Source organism: Sphaeramia orbicularis, chromosome 15 (assembly GCF_902148855.1).
Source record: "Sphaeramia orbicularis chromosome 15, fSphaOr1.1, whole genome shotgun sequence".
NCBI classification, from domain to species: Eukaryota; Metazoa; Chordata; class Actinopteri; order Kurtiformes; family Apogonidae; genus Sphaeramia; species Sphaeramia orbicularis.
Genome location: NC_043971.1, coordinates 47341826 through 47362535, shown reverse-complemented (window position 1 = coordinate 47362535; position 20710 = coordinate 47341826). Strand labels below are relative to the sequence as shown.

General features: G+C 39.7%; 1 protein-coding gene across 3 annotated transcripts in view; it reads left to right on the top strand.

Moving 5' to 3' along the window:
• Positions 1-20710, top strand: part of rasgrp3 (RAS guanyl releasing protein 3 (calcium and DAG-regulated)) — a 126348-nt gene that overhangs the window by 91691 nt on the left and 13947 nt on the right. For all 3 annotated transcript variants that reach the window (XM_030156887.1, XM_030156886.1, XM_030156888.1), the window contains 7 exons: positions 3994-4167; positions 10333-10449; positions 12151-12429; positions 15485-15565; positions 18730-18843; positions 19484-19599; positions 20072-20219. In XM_030156887.1, the coding sequence (XP_030012747.1) occupies positions 3994-4167; positions 10333-10449; positions 12151-12429; positions 15485-15565; positions 18730-18843; positions 19484-19599; positions 20072-20219 (1029 nt within the window). The remainder of the gene's footprint in view (positions 1-3993; positions 4168-10332; positions 10450-12150; positions 12430-15484; positions 15566-18729; positions 18844-19483; positions 19600-20071; positions 20220-20710) is intronic.

Sequence of the window (20710 nt, the reverse complement as noted above, 5' to 3'; positions counted from 1 at the left end):
TAGTCTGTGGTGCTAGCCTGGTCCAGACCAGGCTAAGTTCCAGGATTTATTTTATCTCATCCCTCATCTCAGTCAACAGTCACCACGAATGGAAACCAACAGTTATTCCATTGCCCATTAAACAATGGAATCACAGTAACTAGACCCACTGTCAGTATTTAAACATTTGCAATTATTGATTTCAATAATTTTACATAAATGATCATTTTAGATGATTTTGCAATCATTAGATCAGTTCAGTTCAATTGTGTTTATTCAGACATTTCAAACATTAGACATTTCTGCAGATATAATGTTTAAAAACTAAAGAGTCTGTAAAGGAATAGGCTGAAGCCTAAGATCATTCTGCTGACCCCCCCATTCATATCACCAAACAAAATGAAGTAAAATAGATACCAATGCCTTTAGCTTAGTAACAATAGAAACAACAAAAAACTAAACAATTCAATAGTTTGAGTGGAAAAATGGACATTCACATTATTCATCTATTTTCATGACATTTAAACATAGTTTTAAACATAAATAGCGTTGTACAGTCTTTGAACTCAGGATTGAACTTGTTCCAAACGTTTCCTCCAACACACAGACTAAATGTCTTCATATTTGTTCTAACAGAAGGTTTATTGAACACGACTTCCTCTGAAATTAGAAAGAATTTCCCATATTTTAATCAAGCTCTGAATATGAACAGGCAACCGATTTTTACATTTTCAACATGAATTGTTTTCTTTTAAAGTAGACTAAGTTACCGAACTTTAAAACTTTTAGTCTGATCATAAACTGATGTGTGTGTTCCCTATAGGACACTTTATTGATCAGTGGTATTGGCCTTTTCTGAATAATGTTGATTGGATTTGTATTAGTTCTGTCAGTATTCACCCACACCTCCATGCACTACAACATCTTCAGTTCTTTTGTATAGTTATTCCAAGGAATCTGACTACATTGGCCCTTTCAGTCTCTGTATTATTTATACTTAGGTAACTGACAGTTTCCCATAGACTATGTATGTCATATAAATATAAATACACAAAGAGTAACATGATGTTCCTTTATTGAATAAGGATCAATCAAAGCAAGTAAAACCATCAGCTCCTTTAAAACTGAAGTCACACAGTCACTGTACAAGATAGAAAGAACAGAGCCAAAACATGATAGAAGAGAAGAATAAATACACATTTCAAGGTAGAATACAGCCCACATGTCTGTACACTGAAAGAAATGCAGGACAAATCCATACGTAACAAATGAACAGACAAATGAATGGATGCAGTAGCCTCCCTGCAACACAGTACACACAGCAAACACACAGTATAAATACAGTATACACACAGTATATACACAGTATGTAACACAAACATCAAAACAGGCCAAATCAATTTAAACTGAATGATAAAAAAAAAAAAAAAAAAAAAAAAATTCCTCTGCCCCTGCAGGTCATATTTACCTTAAATTATGCACGTGAACTAAAATAATTGAACACATATTGGTCCCTGGCCAGCTGATCACTGCGGTCATCAGGGGAGATGGCAGGATTGTCCCAGTCCATGTGTGATGCACTTTTTGAGGGGGAGGGCTCCCTCCCTCCCTCTCCTTCCTCAGGCCACAGTGATGTCACATGACCTCAAAGGGCTAACCCTTAGGTGGTGAAGACAGTGAAAGCGTGCCTTCAGGAGGTCAAAGGTCCTTTGGATCCTGGTCCTTGTCCTGGCATGGGCATGACTATAGGTCTGCTGTGGTTCCTGGGGGTCTGTGGATGGTGTCAGGAGAAAAGGATGGTAGGTAGACCCCCTGTCCCCCAGAAACACACAAGACAATTCACTTGTCAACACAAAACCTCAGCATCACAACCGCATAAATACAGTGACATTCTGGACACAGATATGATGTAAAAAGTGGTTGTTAATAGAGGCTGTGTGGTTCACCTTGTGATCGGCGCTGACAGATTCCAGAGGTCTGATAGACTCAGGAGTCATGGACCGAGCCAGAACCAGAACCAGACCACTGAGACACAGCACTGATGAGACAGTCAGCATGGACCATCTGAAATGATAAGATGAAGAATATTAAACCAAACAATGAACATCACAAACAATGAACAGTGTACCCATATAGGCCCAGCACTACTTTAATGAGTTCACAAATGAATTTTCTCTATATCTAACCTTTCTTAAGTGATTTATCTCCATTTGTTATAATATTATCTTCTGTAGTTTGTATTTTATCAGTATAAATCAGATATTTTCCTATATTTAATTCACTGATCATGTAGATGTTCATTAAAGCTCAGATTAAAGTTGATGGTTCTTCTATCAGAAACAGATCAAACTGAATAAACAGTGTCTTTTTCAGTCCAATCTGTCATTAACTGAACATAAACCCAGTGTGTCCATCCACTGTCATTGATCCAACTCCATGGGTTTTACTGGTGAATCAATGTTGTAGAAGATGACAGTGTTTCCACATTCACTACGGAGCCTCTGAACGTTCAAATGGGTCATATCTGATGACCATGAGAAGATGATGAACTGTATTTTACACCAATTATTGACATGGATTAATAGGATTAGTGGATCAACAGGGATTACACAGTTTAGATCAGTGGTGATTGATGTTTGGGTCTTTATGGGTTAATTAACAATATCAAAGTCATGAATCATCCATCCATCCATTCTCTTCCGCTTATTCGGGGCCGGGTCGCGGGGGTAACAGTCTAAGCAGGGATGCCCAGACTTCTCTCTCCCCAGACACCTCCTCCAGCTCTTCCGGGGGGATCCCGAGGCGTTCCCAGGCCAGCCGAGAGACATAGTCTCTCCAGCGTCATGAATCATGATAAGATAAAACAAGATAAGATAAGATAAAACAAGATAAGATAAGATAAAACAAAACAAGACAAGACAACTTTATTTATCCCAAAGGTAAATTCAATGAAGTCAGTGAGCTCATCTATTTATCAGAGTTATTCAGTCTGATGCAGTTACATTTACACAATTTCACTCACATCTACAGTTAGTTTAACTTAGAATTTCACAACTCCGTTTTCACAGATGTTCATTAACTCTTTGGGTTATAATTGTGATGGTTTCAGCGGAGTGGTCAGTGTGTGTTTGTGCACTACTTACTCATTCAGGTGGTCTGTAGTCATTTACCGCTGTCTCTGGTTGTTTTTGTTACTGTGGTGGTGTTGTATTTCTTTTTCATTCGCTCCTTTACTTCCTCGTTAGCCAAAATGAGGAGTTTTGCGTCCGACGGGGTAAAGTCCACTGCTCTAGTTGTCATGGTGAATCTGTGATCGATGTCGGGGGCTATTTGAGGAAGCCGGGTGCGCGCACTTATCCAGGATGAGTTCCACCTGCCTTGATGAATCCGTGTCCGTTCATCCTGGCTTGGTCTTTGTGAAACCGATTTAGCCTGGACTCCCATGTTTTGGATTTGTTGAACGCGGCTTAGTCAGTCATCCTGGATGACGGAATCCTAGTTTCGTGAAACAGGCCCCAGATGTTTAATTGTAAAGTCACAGCTCAGAGTTTGTCTTCACAGTACTATTGGAATCCAGATCAAGAATATTATCTGTTACAATTTGTGTGTATTTTTGGAAAGACAACCAGTTTCAGTTCCCAGTATTACTCACATCACCTCCACGATCTGAACCTTACTTTGAATTTGTGTCACTGTGAACAGTTAATCCACTCAGAATATTTCCTCTCACTAAAAAAAATAACCTTTTTGGTGTGAGTTTCCCTGAAAGAACTGTGGTGAGCTAAAAATCTAAATTTTAATAAAAACTTTTTATGTCTGTTTTCTAAACAATTGTTAATTAAATAGTACATCCTAGGCAAAGACAAATGCCTAATCATTGTTACAACTGACAAAAAATGTGTTTTTTTTCCCACACCTTTTTTTTTTTTTTTTTTTTTTTTTTTTTTTTACATGTAAGCATGTTTGCTTTATTGCTTTCTGAATGCCTGCAATGTGTTTCCATTTTGTCTCCAGTTCACTGATTACCAGAGCTATGTCACCCATGGTTACCTGCTGGACAACCCAACTCTGGAGCGCTCCATTGCTCTGTTTAATGGAGTCTCGCAGTGGGTCCAGCTCATGGTGCTCAGCAAGCTAACACCTCAGACACGAGCTGAGGTCATCACCAAATACATTCATGTGGCTCAGGTAGGACTGGACAGTTGACAGTTAATGTTTCCACAAGATAAGTTAATATTAATATTAATGTGAGTTTTTATTCAGCAAAACAAAATGATGAAAAGACATAAGATCTGCTTTGATTTTGTTGAAGATTTAGTTATTTTCAGTCTTTTTCAAAGTTAGAATAGCTTTAATAGTCTTTTATATTAGTCATTATATCAATATGGCATGAGGTTCACTTGGATTTTCACAACAGCACAAAATGTCTGAATATTTTCACTTGTACTACAGTAAACAAGTTGAATCCCTTTGTCCCTTTGTGTATATATATTTTATTTTGCAAAAAAAAAAACAAAAAAACACAGACATCTGAAAACTCTGGCCTTGTGTTCAAGTACCATTACATAGACTCTAACCCAGCGTAGCAACCTACACATGCATTTAGTATGGTGGCCACTGTTTACTGGCCATCATACTAATGGATTTTTTTTCATCAAGAGAGATAAAATGATTTAATGTAACAATGTAGTTTTTATTGATTGTAATTTATGCGCAGTTATACAGTTATCTGTCGCAATGTTAACCTCTGAGTTTTTTTCTGATCTTTCCTTTTTAATATAAAATTTTTCTTTAGTTAAAGACATGAGAGTCTACTTACTGCATCAGTTAGAGTTAAATAACCTGTTACAGCTGAAACATTATTAACCACTGCAGCACTTACCATGGAAGGATCTGAACTATCTGCTTAGTTAAATCCAGGCAGTTACTTTTTTTGTCCAGGCTGTTTATTTAACTCTAAGTAAGCAGCGTCTCATTTCTCTAACATCAAAAAGATTGCACAATGTCAGGATTGATCAGGGTCATCAGGCTTGTGACAGAATGGTTCAGGGAGAATGAGACATAATTTTTACACACAAATTAGCCACCATAAAGTCCAGACTCTAATTTTGGATGTGATGAAGACTTGATGCAGCGGCCTGATTCTCCATCATTAATAATCAAAAGTTAATACAAGCAATGAACTTCAGTGAGCAGGAAGAGTAGTTTTAATGTAAGAATGACTGTTTACAGGGTTTTTTACAAGATTATATTTTAAAATATCTCTGAGGGGGTTTGTATGTTTATCTAAGGTGCAGTTGTTGTCAAAGATCACACTAAGATAGTAAAAAAAAGGATGTTAGATATAAGGATAGGGGGTGCTTGCACTATCTTGACCAATAATCAGGATTTCTATCTTGCCAGCATTTACCATACTTTCCGGACTATAAGCCGCTACTTTTTTCTCATTTTGAACCCTGTGGCTTATACAACGATGCAGCTCGAGTATAGATTTTTACGGGCTAACAGCCTCCAGGGGGCGCTCTAGCAGGAAGTGCAAAAGCGAGACAGACAGGTGGAAGAGGTGATGAAGAGGAGAAGTTTGAAGATGAACTGAATGATCATTTTGCGTGTCATGCACAAACCCTCATCATGAAGAACACACAAAGAAATGCATATGATGCAGCTTCTAAGTTAAAAGCAATCAATGTGTCTGTCCAAGAAGGAAATAGAGCTGCTGCACGGAAGTGCCATTGAAAGCAACAATGAAAGAGAGACTGAGAAGGTGTGTGATGGAGCCTTTCTGAGGCTGTTCATCCCCGACACTGAAGATGACGACTGCAGTGGTTTCAATGAGGAGAAGGAAGATGAAGATAGCGATCAATGACTTTTCTGGGTTTTTTAACCCGCCTGTTACTGCTGTTTTACTGTCATGTTACAGGCACTGTTTGGAAAAAAGCAGTGAAGGTATGGAAATAAATATTTAAATAATCTGTCTTTTTGCCATTTTTCTGTGTAAATATCTCATGTCACAACGTGGACACCTGCGGCTTATCGTCACGTGCGGCTTAAAGTCAGCTGTGGCTTATTGTCAGATGTGTCTTATATTCAGGTGCGGCTTATAGCCCAGAAAGTACGGTAAATGCAGAGATTGTTTGGATGTCATGGAGGCAGTTAGTATGGTTTGCAGTATTTTGGTTATTTCCAGGTAACAACTTTGATATCTCATCTGCATAAAGATGGAAGCAGATGTCATGTTTATGTATAATGTTATTCAGAGAGAAATCATATAATTGGAGAAAAGGATTGGTCCAAACACTGAGCCCTGGGAAATTCCAGAGTAGAAGTCCTTTGTGGCTTACCTGCAATCTGCTTCATTAAAGTATCTTTCATTTCAGAAGGACCTAAACCAGGGGCGATCAACCTGTGGCTCCCAGGCCACATTTGGTACTTAGGTCCTTTACAAGTGGCTCAACCAATTTTTCTTTCTTTCTTTCTTTCTTTTTTTCTTTTTTTTTTTTTTTCTTTTTTTTAATACACATTTTGCTATTGTTGTTGCAGCCATAAAGTCATTCTGCTGTTATGCAGTCATAAAAAATGTAGATTACACTCCAAATGAATCAAAATAGAAGTAGTAGAGGTACTTGTAAAAGCTGAATACTTTTTTTTGCTTTTTGACACTGAATTCTGTATTCTTCCTTGTAAAGAAAGCCTTCACATGCCAGTCAGTTTTTGCTGTGCAACACAACAATGACAAAGGTCACTATATTCTTTAGTGCAGTTTCTTTGTTGTTTCTTTGTTGTTCTGTAAATGCACCAAAACTTTGATTTATTCTCGACATATTCTATATCAACTAATCCTAAAGATTCTTTTACACGTCACCACTTTGAGGTAAAATATATAAGAATATCTTTTGGCTCCAGACAGTTTTTGTTTTTCTATTTCTGGCCTAAAATGGCTCTTTAAATAGTAAAGTTTGCCGACCCATTATCTAAACCATTTTTAGTGCAGTACCACAGATACCCACCCATGTTGGAAGACAGTTCAGGAAGATTTCATATTAACTGGCCTTGAACACTTAATTCAAGAAGAAAAATAGTTGAATTATGACCCACATCAAGAGATAGCAACAGCTATCTCTCTCTCTAACGGCTATTGTACAAAAGAATGAGTGATGAATGATCTGCAGGGAGACCAGAAATCGGTCTAAAATTGTCATTGTCCATGATTAAAACATACCGATGCCTGTTGATAAGGTCATTTTAAAAAAAAAAAAAATTTTCTACTGTGTTTATTATGAGTTTTGTTGAACCACATTTCGATGCCGGAACCTGACATGGGGGCAGGGGTGAAGGGGAGAGAGCAGGAGAGAAGAAGGTGGCGAAGACCCTCACAAGGAAGTATCAACAATACAAACAGTAACAACCATGGTGATAATTATAATGGTAATAATAACTACAACCAGAACTGAGTAAACTGGGCAGAAGAGAGAGAAAAAAAAACAAAACAAACAAAACTCCAAAAAAAAAAAAAAAATACAATAAAATACCTATTAAATGATGAATATAAGAAAAGAAAGCATGAACAAAATATCGTATACCACGTTCACACAAATAATACCTGTAACAAATAATACCAGTAACAAATCCACACAACATCAGTTGTTCACATTAATCTGCTGTGACAGAGTGAACCAGGCAAAGAGAATGAGGTGAGGAACACAGACAAGCTACTGCAACCACACTCCCTCCAAGGATCAGGGACCAACAAAGAGGCCCCCACCAGAGGCCCCACAGCAGCCGAGCACAGCCCCCAGGGGGCCAGGGACACCAGCTGCCACCCCCCGCTGGGGACTGGCCACCCAGGGGCAAGCGAGGCGCCGGTCCCCAAGCCCCTCAAGCCCCACGAGCCCAGGAGCCACCCAAGCACACGGGGCGGCTAAGCCGCCCCAGACAGACACCCGCTGCAGGCCAGTGCGCACCCCAATGCTACGGCCAAGCGCCCCGGGGGCCTGAAGGCCCACCCCCCTGTTCCTACCTCCCGTCCCACCAAGCCCAACCCCCAAACCCCACACACCCTCCAGTCCCCCACTCACCCACGCAAGCATATGCACACACACCCACTGACACCCAGACACACACACCACCCATCCCACATGTTCGACCACTCACACACACACACACATGCGCAAACACCCCCACCCATGCCCATACACCCACCTACCCACATGCACGTCCACACACACCTACATGTACACACATGTACCCACACCCATCAACAGCCCTTCCCACCCACCTGCACACACATCTGCACACACCAGACATGCATATTCGGAGCGCTGCCACCACCCCTGGCAGCAAGCAGCACCTCTGCGAGTCCCCCCAAGGCGTGGCACCTGGGCACAGCCCCAGCACCAACCGGGGCCCAGAGCAGCAACACCAGCCGCCAGGAACCCCATTGCGGTGCACCACCAGAAACCGCCACACGCCCAGTGCCCACACACACACATCTTTCCCGGTCCTAACACGTCCTGCGGCGGGCAAGAGGGTGGCCAGCCCAGCCCCCCCCAGCAATGCAGCCAGGTAAGTTCCAAGCCAATGGCCCAACCCCCCTCCCCCCGGGCCCCCCACCCCAGACGGCATCCAGGAAACAGGGGTGTGGAAAGACCCCCCCACCTCCCCACCTATCAGTGTTTTGAAGTGTGAGGTGTGTATGCAAGCAGTTAAAATTGAGGAGCAGAAACTGCGCACCACTGAGGGCGACGCCACACGGGCAGCCTCACCCATCTGCACGGCACCGCTCACCAGGTGCCACACAGCCCGCCCCCCAAAAGTGAATGTGTGGTGTTAGTGTTTCTGTGTGTTGTGTTGTGGGTGGGTGTAATTAAAATTGAGGAGTTAGCCGCCCCAGGGCACCACAGAGGGGGGCCGTTTTAGTGACCCCCACTGCCATACCCCCTCGGGACGTGCACCCTCCCCAAGACCCTACATGCTTTGTGTGAGGGGGGTGGGGAGGCGAGGGGTTGGGGGATGGTATGACTGGGAGGAAGTTTCCTCCCAGAAGACGAGCCACTTGACATTCTACACCCCCATTCCCTTGTACCCGTCCCCACGCAGGGACCGCCAAGGAGCAGGGCAGTCCAGAGACCCCGGGCACCCAGCGATCGCAGCCAGAAGGCCACTGCCCCCCAGAGGCCACTACCACACTCAATCATCCTATGTGGTCGAGGGGGCATGGACCCAGAACCAGGCACCCCAAAGCCCCTCAAACAGGCGCGGGGACCCACCACACTTCATACCTCCCCAGTCTTACATGCACTAGGGATGCAGTGATCACCGGCGCAGTACCACCCCAAAGCACGAGACCCAGCGACCAGCACCCCCGCCCCAGGTCCCAATTGCCACCACAGCCGCACCCCACCACCGCACCCCGAGAGAACCCCCGGCGACACCCCCCACCTCCCGCAGGGGCAGCAACCCCCCAGGGACACCTGCACAGTCCCCCTCCCCCACTGCCACCACCACACACACACATATACCACAGTCCTCTCTCATTCACCAAACATACATGTACATCCACACCCAAACACATGCTCTATCAGCCCCCCCCACAGCCCAGACACCCTGGTGCGTGCCGGGCACCCCCCTCCCAGGAGGGGCAGCACCCAGACCCCAGGACCCAGGAACCCCACCCCCGACTAGCCCAGCCACCCGACCCGGGGGCCGCCGGCCACCAACCTAGGCCCAACCCAGAGCCCCCCGCCCCACCACCACAGGGCAACCCTGGCAGCGGGTCCACCCCCGCCCCACCAGGGACAAACACAGAGCCGCCCCCAGAGCAGGGCAGTCCAGACCGCCATCCCAAGAGACCACTAGTGACCCGTAGCCCTGCGGCACCTCCCACCGGCCTCCTAACACTCAGAGTGATGTGATAGAGCTAATCACAGGAGTCCAGAGAGAATGAGACTAGTCCAATTGATTGTTTGAAGAGGCAGACATTGTCTCAGTACTGATGTGATCTAATAGAAGGTTTCTAAACTGGTTAATGCTCAGATTGGCTTTTGTTTTCCAATTCACAAGGATAGTTTTCTTTGTGATGCATAAAGCAGTGAGGACCATGTGTGAGGTGTTAGTGTCCATGTTGGTGTGGCCCAGGTCACCTAGTAAACAGTGTGGGGTGGGCTGGAATATTATATCTGAGCCATGTTGACAGGTCCTCACATACCTGCAGCCAAAACCTCTGGACAGGTGCACATTGCCACAAGGCATGTATGTAGTTATCAACAGATAAGGTAATTTTTTTTAATCAGCTGCCATTTAAACTTATGCAAGACTGAACTATGTTGATGAATGTCTCATGCTGTCTCCCATCAGAAACTCCTTCAGCTGCAGAACTTCAACACTCTGATGGCCGTGGTGGGGGGCTTAAGCCACAGCTCCATTTCTCGACTGAAGGAGACTCACTCTTATCTGAATCCAGAGGTTGTGAAGGTACATCTGTCTCAGCCTGTAAACAGTTACACTGTGTGAACAATTATTAGGCAAGTAGTATTTGAGGATGCCTCAGTTAATTGAAAACATTATTAAACCTCCAACTCAAGGGAGTAGGTTTGATTCTGACATTGGTGGGGACACAAAAGTGCTCCAAGGCAGCACTTCTGAAAGTTGATGTTTTTTTGCATTTGCAGTCATAATTACATATCATGTAGTGCTGATCAAACAAGCAAACAATCACAATCAGAAAAAAAAATTCAGTAATTGACATGTTTATAATGTATATCTCAATATCTAAAGACAATACAAGAATTTAATGCATCCTGTGATGTTATTCTCATGACTAACATATCCATTATTATTTAACCTTGCCTGTGAATTTTCAGCCTCTCCTCCTCTACCTCCTCCTGCTGTCTGTCACCTGACATATATATGTTGATGCATGACATATGAACAGATTAGAGATACAATCTTCATGGAGTTTGATGGTATAGTTATTGCTTGAGCAAAAAAAAGGCTTTTACTTTCAATTATTATTATTGTAATTTATTCCCCAAAAATATGGATAAAATCACATCTATAATCACATCTGAGGTTTTATTGTATTTTCCCCACAAATTTTATTTGTGTTTTTTAAACAGTTGCTCTCTTCCATAGAAATACATGAAAATAATAAGTAAAAATAACTTTAAAAAAGTGTATCTGTTTGTTAAATATGGTCTTTAATTAAATATCTGTATTGTTGAGCCTCTACAGTTCTATACCCTTTGACACCCTTACACTTTGACTGCTAAAGAAGTGTCTTCTGACTAGTTTTCTTTTCTTTGACATCCTTCAAATCCTAATTACTGAGCACACACGCATGTGCGCGTGCAAACAGATGCATGTACAAATGTACATGTAAATGGCACCACTGATATTCAAATCCATCTAGCTGACGTGACTCAGGCAGAACAAATGGAAACATACTGGCAACTTACGCTAGCAGGTTCCTTTTACAAGTAGATGGAGTGACAGCGGGGACAGCCAATCACATGTACGTTAGCAAAACCAAAGAGCCAATCGGAGAGTGATATTTACATTGGAGGCGGGACTTCTACCAGAGACCGACTGTTAACCCTTTGTGTGCTATGATCATTGACTAAACACTACGGATAGCAGTTGTATTGATAGGGACTACACAGTAGTGGCCGGATATTGGTAGGGACGTGTCCCTACCCAATTCTATGCCCCTGCTCCAATCTGAATATTTAAGAAAGCAAAAGTGAGGTTTTGGCTTAATTAGGAGAATATCTATGTGTGTACAGTTATTGGGTAAGTATTAATGTGCAGAATTATTATGGAATTAAATGAGAAATGAAAATTTTCCTATCTCACTTTCACTCGCTTTCAATGTTAAAATGAGGATTTTAAACAAACAACTCAGAATTAACATTTCTTTAAATGTTAAATGTCATTCTTTAAATGTCTTCTTTAAAAAATTTGGGACCAATATAGCCACCCTTTTTTCAATAACAGTTGTAAGGCTTCTGTTCTTGGATTCAGTCAGTTTCTTGATCTGTTGACGATCAACTTTTTGTGCAGCAGCGACCACAGCTTCCTAGACACTTCAGATAATTCTTGGCCCAGTCTTGATGTTTCAACTTATATGTCTCAGGTGGTGACTTGTTTTAATGGTTGATCATTTCTCTGCTTCAGATATGGAGTGAAATGACAGAGCTGGTTTCTTCCAATAACAACTACTCCTGCTACCGCAAGGCCTTCAATGAGTTCCAGGGCTTCAAAATCCCCATTCTGGGTGTGCACCTCAAGGACCTGATTGCTGTGCATGTGGTGTTTCCTGACTGGGTCGAGGACAGTGACAAAGTAAACCTGGTAAAGATGCATCAGCTCTACATGACCTTCAATGAACTGGTGTCTCTGCAAAGTGCAGTTGCTCAAGTGGAGCCCAACATGGACCTCATCTACCTGTTGACGGTGAGGAAATGCCACACTGTTGCACAACCTAGTCTCCAGGACAAAAAAGAAAGTTTCTGCTGTTAACATTTCTGAACCAAAACTGTTTTGAATGTCAATTGATAAAAACACCAACAAACCAATGTACATCTATTCCCTTACCTAAAGATGGGAGTTGAGATATGATTTCCAGTCTCTAGTGTCAAAATCCAGGATTTTATATATCTAACATCCACCCCAAACACTTCCTTCTTACAGCTTATAGGACACTTATCTATGGTGTCCCCATATTAATTTAGATTAGATTAGATTAGATTAGATTTAATTTATTGGTCCCCGTGGTTTCCAGTCATTTCAAGTGGTAATCTTTTATTATTATTATTATTATTATTATTATTATTATTATTATTATTATTATTATTATTAAGCATAATAATCTTATTAATAATTATAGTATATAGTATGTTGCCAAGGAAGAATAAGAGCGCTTAATAAATATGGTCTACTCTTATTCAGTGAAACACAAAACTACCCACTAATTCGCTATCTAACATCCACCCCAAACACCTCCTACTACTATTACTAATATGCAGATTTTCACTTACAGTATCAGCTCAACTTGTTTCAACTCTGCACAAGTTTTTGAGAGAAGGAACAACCATACACAATCAGACACTATTTCTAGTATCACCTTTGCTGGGGTTCCAATCGAACCAAATCAATATTAAATGTAATGTAAAACCAAGCAGATCACAGACTGACTGACCCAGAACCATCACCGCTTCAGTATGTACTGTATCATCACGTCACAACATAGGATGCCAAGCTAAAGCGTTGAAAAAAATAAAATAAAGACAAAAAGGGATGAATCACAGATTTAAAGTCTGAACATTTACATTCTTGCCTGAAAAATCTGTGAACTTTTTAATTTGGAAATTATAATTTACAGTTTTAAGGTTTGTCCTCTGTCATTGTTAGCAGTTGGACTTGCGGTGACATCTCAAAAGTTTACACTGCGTCAGTTTAGCATACCTGCACTAGAGACAAAACTAAGCCACATCCAGGTGAGCTGAGCTGCTGCTATCAGTGGAAAAGCAGAATGGTGAAAACTTCAATGACATATATTACATTGAATTGTACATATCTGTGGTTTTTCAGAGACACAAAGTAACAATGGTTTCGATTCAAGGTATTAAGTGCATATCTTTAGGGGTGTTAGGAATGTTTTTACCTTCTTCCTGCTTCCACTATTTATAACAGTGGTTCTTAACCTGGGTTCGATCGAACCCTAGGGGTTCGGTGAGTCAGTCTCAGGGGTTCGGCGGAGGTCAGGACACACACTCAACTCATTAGTCGGGTGTGTGTGTCGGGCTAGGTCCGTGTATGTAAACAAATGGCTTAGGAGACTCTTTCTCTGATTGACATCCAATATACGCGGTGTATTGTTGTTGCTTATAGCACTACAACACAAAGGAACAGACTTTGCTGTGAAAATGACATGAGAGTAGCACTTGCCAAGGTGAAGCCACGCATTTCTGAACTGGTCTCTCAAAGGCAACAGCAGAAGTCACACTGATTTGCAGTAAATATTCATTATTAATGTAGCCTGATGGAAATTAGGTGATGGGTGTGTGTTAAAATGTTAAAAATGATAAATAGCATAAATACAATAAGTTCATTATTGGAATACATAAGGTTAAAAATTAAAACCATTTCAGTGTGGTAGTATTAAAAAAGGTCATGTCTTTGTGAAAAGGTATGTAATTTGTTGTGAGTTCATGCACTGTATTGGTTTTGTTCTTTGAACACAGGGATGTTAATGCAGGGTTCATTTTGTGCACCAGTAAAACATATGCCTGTGTCTTGAATTTGAAAAAAATCATATTGTATTTTTTAATAAAGAAGGGTTCGGTGAATGCGCATATGAAACTGGTGGGGTTCAGTACCTCCAACAAGGTTAAGAACCACTGATTTATAAGAACTTAGGCAGACTGTAACAGTGACATGAATCTGAGCAGGGAAACAAACCCTGCATAGAAAAAAAAAAAAAAAAAAAAAAAACTCTTATAATGCTCATTTTGTAGTGATTCAATCCGTTTATTCTTATACTATTGATGTGCATTTTTTTTTTACAAAGCCTAAAAAGGAAAGAGAAATGTAATCGTTTTATATAAGATTAAATGAGGTGTACTTTATTGAAGTGATGACAGTTTGATAGTGATGCTTCGATACATGCTTCAAACCCTGAACATAGAATTACCACTCCAAAGTCTGCTTTGGCATGAAAAGAAAGCAAACTCATGCTATTTATGTATTCATGTATGTATGTATGTATGTATGTATGTATGTATGTATGTATGTATTTATTTATTTATTTACTCCATTATTCAAAATATTCAAAATTCAAAATACGTCAACATCAATTTAACTTTTTAAAGTTCAGGACTGTCCATCCATCCACACACACATCCATCATTAACATGATTTCACTAAACAAAAAATACTGTAGTCCATTTATACCAGTAGCCCTCCATAGTTTACCCAAGCTGAACAGTCAAGTTGTGTCTCCTCCAGTGTCTGCAGCCAAACTGAAGCAGTGTGTCCGCACAAACTGCAGCAGGTGTCTTCAATTCAGCTCATCAGAATAGAATAGAATAGAATAGAATAGAATAGAATAGCCTTTGTTGTCATTGTGTGTACAATGAAATTAGTGCTACCCCAGTCAGTGCAACAATATTAACAAAAGACCAGTGCTACAGCAATAAGAATAGAGTGCATATAAAATTGCAGAAACTAAAAAAAATAAGATAAGAAAATAGAATATACATTGCAAATTACATTGCACATGCAAACTTCTAGATTATGCAAGCAAATTAGTACATGCAAATTGGGACCTTAGTAGATCTGGGTGTGTTACTGTGATGTTGGAAATCAATGCTGCTCTAGTCAGAGGATTTGTTTTTACATACAGCAGAAACACTTCAGTACCTTTTTTGTCTGCTTTTAGAAACAGCAGGTTTGGAATTGGTCACTTGTTCAATTCAGTTTTAAATTAATTTGATGCTCAATCTTTCAGCTTTCTTTAGACCTTTATTACACAGAGGATGAGATTTATGAACTGTCACTGCTAAGAGAACCACGTAACCCAAAGTCCCAGGTGAGTGTCTCATTTCATCAGACATGATTTGTAGGTGATGAATTTCTCTTGCTAAACATTCTTCTGCTCTTTTAAACAATTGTAGGTCTATTCTAAGTTACAAAACTTTTGTGTTACAATAACACTCAGTAATGTTTTATGTCCTTTTACAGCTGTTTGCAATATTTTTGAAAATAAACTTCAAGAAAATTAAAGAAGCTTTGGACTTTTTTTTCTAAAGTAAGAAATAATTTGTCAAGCAAAAGTTTCAATTGGAAAAATATTTCCTTAATAACGAAATATAGGTGACTTTTTCTTTAAAAGATATTCCAGCTAATATTGAGAAAACATTTAAACAGTGACTTCTTTTTAAAAAAAAAATTGGTTTACAGAGCATTTAATCAACATATCATTTAAAAAAGAAAAAAGAAAGAAAAAATAAATAATCATATATATATATATATATATATATATATATATATATATACACATACATACAGGTGCAGCTCAAAAAATTTGATTATCATGAAAAAGTTCAATATTTTTTGTCACTCATTTCAGAAAGTGAAACCCATACATGATATGACTCATTAGACATAGAGTGAAATATTTCAAGCCTTATTTCTTGAAATTTTGATGCTTATGGCTTACAGATTATGAAAACCCAAAATTCTGTGTCTCAGAAAATTAGAATATTGCATAAAATCAATTTAAAAAAGATATTTTAAACATAAATGTCAGGCTTCTGAAAAAGTATGTTCATTTCTATGTACTCAAGACTTGGTTGGTTCTACTTTTACATGAATTACTGCATCAATGTGTCATGTCATGGAAGTGATCAGCCTGTGGTACTGCTCAGGTGGAATGGAAGCCCAGGTTGGTTTGATAGTGTCTTTCAGGTCATCTGCACACAGTGGAAAGTTTTTCAGATTAAAGTCCATTTTGTATGTCATTTGGAAATCAAGGTCCCAGAGTCAGGAGGAAGAGTGGAGAGGCACAGAATTCACATTGCTTGAAGTCCAGTGTGAAGTTTCCACAGTCAGTGGTGATTTGGGCTGCCATGGCATCTGCTGGTGTTGGTCCACTGTGTTTTCTGAAGTCCACAGTCAACACCCCCATCTACCAGGACATTTTAGAGCACTTCATGCTTCCTTCTGCTGACAAGCTTCATGGAGATGCTGATTTCATTTTCCAGCAGGACTTGGCACCTGCCCACACTGTCAAAGGTACCAAAAGCTGGTTCAATGACCATAGTGTTACTGTGACTGATTGGCCAGTAAACTCACCTGACTTGAGCCCCATCTACAACAACCTAGGGTGTATTGTCAAGAGGAAGATGAGAGACACCAGATCCAACAATGCAGATGACCTGAAGGACACTATCAAACCAACCTAGGGCTTCCATTCCACCTGAGCAGTGCCACAGGCTGATCACCTCCATGCCACGCCACACTGACGCAGTAATTCATGTGAAAGGAGAACCAACCAAGTATTGAGTACATAGAAATGAACATACTTTTCAGAAGCCTGACATTTCTGTTTAAAATATTCATTTTTTATTGATTTTATGCAATATTCTAATTTTCTGAGACACAGAATTTTGGGTTTTCATTATCTGTAAGCCATAATCAGCAAAATTTCCAGAAATAAGGCTTGAAATATTTCACTCTATGTCTAATGAGTCTATATAATATTTGGGTTTCACTTTCTGAAATGAGTGACAAAAAATATTTAACATGTTCATGATATTCAAATTTTTTGAGCTGCACCTATATATATATATAATATATATACCTAATACATATATATATATATATATATATATATATATATATATATATATATATATATATATATATATGTATGTATATGTATGTATGTATGTATGTGTATGTATGTATGTATGTTATATATATATATATATAATATATATATATATATTATATATATATATATATATATATATATATATATATATATATATATATATGTATATTAGGGATGCACCAATCCTATACCAGTATCGGGCATCGGCTCCAATACTCAGTGTGTGTACTTGTACTCATACTCATAAAAGTAATCTGATACAACTGCACTGATACCACTTACAGCTGTGTGACATTCACAGTTCAGTGCAGCAGGTACGCAGCGGTGGAATAATGTGTGGAAAGTATGAAGAGTGTGGAGATTTTTCAAAATAAATGACGGTGATAAAAGTAACGCTGACTGCAAGTAATGTTAAAGACACAGACAGATACGGACGGAGCGTTCTGTCCGTCCTCTGCGTACATTCCATCCGTTTGTACCCAGATGGAGAATACCACCAGGAACCGTTGGAGATAGCAGATCTTTTCAAAGAGCGACTGTGTGAGTTAGTGAAAAAGTACTGATACATTTATGACAACTACCCAGGGCTGGGCCAGTTTCCATCTTACTTGTAACACTATGGAGGTACGGAGCGGCGCGGACCGTGCCACCAGCAGAAGTGAAAATAAAACTTATCGCTCATTCATCTTTTCCCTACCTGCTGAAGCTTCGGTAGCTTACTAGCGAAAACGCTGCAATATTAGTATCACATTAGTGTTGCCTCTGTTGTCTCCATGTTTGTTATTACTGACTTTCTTCTTCTCAAAAAACTTTACTCTTCGTGGTATTTGTCCAGTATGGTTAACTAAGAGCGGTGCCCCCAAGTGGATCAATTGAGAAACGCTCATTCCAACATAATAAATGCCAGTAGCAGCACCTTGTTCCAGTCAGACTAATGACAACGATAATAAAGCACATTTACAAAAAGAACTAAGAACTGGAACGGGATTATTAAGTACTCGTATCGGTACTCGGTATCAGCAAGTACTCAAATGTAAGTACTTGTACTTGCGCTCAGTGTGGAAAAAAGTGGTATCATGCATCCCTAATACATATATGTGATTTTACATTAAATGACTGTTTCTGTTGCTATGATAATAAGGAGAACCTCCTTAATGTTGGCCTTGATTCTAGCTTTAAGGTACGTTATGGTCTAGATTTTTTTTCTTGTTTTAAGAAACCTAACCCTAGTCTTCTGTCTTTGGTTATTACAAGTCAGTTTGTTTTTTTGTAAGTGAATCTGGCTTCTTTCTAGTTTGTGTGTTCAGTATACTCATGGACTAACTGATTGTTTCCTCTGTATGTGTCTTCTGGTAAAGCCTACCTCTCCAGCAACTCCCAATAAGCCTTTGGCTCCTCTTGACTGGGCTTCCGGGGTCACCACCAAACCAGACCCCTCTGTGGTCAACAAACACATCAGGAAAGTAGTGGATGTAAGTGGACTCCCTCTCAAATGAACCCTCAGAGACACAAACTTCCACTGTCGACCAAAAGCATCTCCTGGTCTAAGATGTTTAATACCTGTTGATCCACTGATTGTACATGTAAATTATTGGTGTAAAATTCATTTTGTCATCTTTTCATGGTCATCAGATATGACTCATTTGGACAGTCAGAGGCTCTGTAGCAAACATGGAAACAGCATCATCTTCTACAACATTTAAATGACGGTGGTTATAGACACTTGGTTTATGTTAAGTTGATGACAGATTTTCACTGAAAAAGCCACATTTTCTTCTGTTTTGTCTGTTTTTTTTATATAATCCCCCTCAAGTTTGTTCTGAGCTTTAATGAACATCTACGTGTTCAGTGAATTAAATATAGGAAAATATATGATTTACATTGAAAGAAATATAAAATACAGAGAATAATTTTATAATAATTGGTGATAAATCACTTTAGAAAGGTTGAATAGAGAGAAAAATTCATTTGGGAACTGACACAAAAGTAGCACTGGATCTTTATGGGTTGATGGGTATAGGAAGACTTGAAGAGGTGTGAAGAAGGCTACATGTGTGAAATATTAATGGGGTAATGACATGTCTTATGTCTTAACTATGTCCTTTTGTGCAGTCTGTCTTCAGGAATTATGACCATGACCATGATGGTTATATTTCTCAGGAGGACTTTGAGAGCATTGCTGCCAATTTTCCTTTCCTGGACTCTTTCTGTGTTCTGGACAAAGATCAGTGAGTGTAGAATTCTGAAAGTTCTCTACACCAACACACTCAATTAATTGTAACCTAATGTTACCTAATCTAATGTAATGTCATGATTTTATGATAATGATCATTTACTTTATATTTGTTTTTGATGTTCAGCTGTAATGTCAGAATGTTCGGATACAGTATGTGGGTTGTGGCAAAATGGGCCCAGTATTTACTGGGTATGTACAGTGGATAACATGGTTTCAAGAACTGGAATCACATTCACTTCTGCCATTGGAATGAATGGGACCAGATCTCCTAAAGTGGACAGTTAATGAACTGTCTTTAATTCGCCTCATTTTTTACTTCCTCCATCTTCAGTTTCTTTTGCTTTTCTTTTATTTGTTGGTGATAATACCCCCACTTTCCCCTCTGTAACTCATCCAAAAGTCTCAACCATCCAAAGTTTTGCAGTGTTTTCCCACTATAAATTAACCACTTTTTGTCATGACAGAGATGGACTGATCAGTAAAGATGAAATGATAGCATACTTCCTCAGAGCTAACCCTCTGCTCCAGTGTAAAATGGGTCCTGGTTTCATCCACAACTTCCAGGAGATGACCTACCTGAGGCCCACCTTCTGTGAACACTGTGCTGGATTTGTGAGTATCTCATGTTTCTCTGTGCTATGAATTTACAGAAAATGTAATTAAACTTGTGAGCCACTTAGCTTGTCCAGTTCAAACATCAAGGTGTAAATGTTAAGCATTAATGATCCTTGTAGAAGCCAGTAATGTAATAACAACCCATAACGGGCCATTTTTAAAATGTAATAGGCCAATAACGTAATGACTGGCCAATAACATAATAAAAATCCTGAACCACTAACGTAATAATTTTTGGCCAATAACGTAATAACTTATTATGTTACCGGTTGGTTATACATTATTGGCCTGGTAAAAAAAAAATTATTTGCAAATGTAATAACTGAGCCAATAATGTAATAATATATTAAAATCACTGTATTTAAGTTTCATTTATTAGATATAACTGTGATAAAATCTCTCTCTCTCTCTCTCTCTCTCTCTCTCTCTCTCTCTCTCTTCTCTCTCTCTCTCTCTCTCTCTCTCTCTCTCTCTCTCTCTCTCTCTCT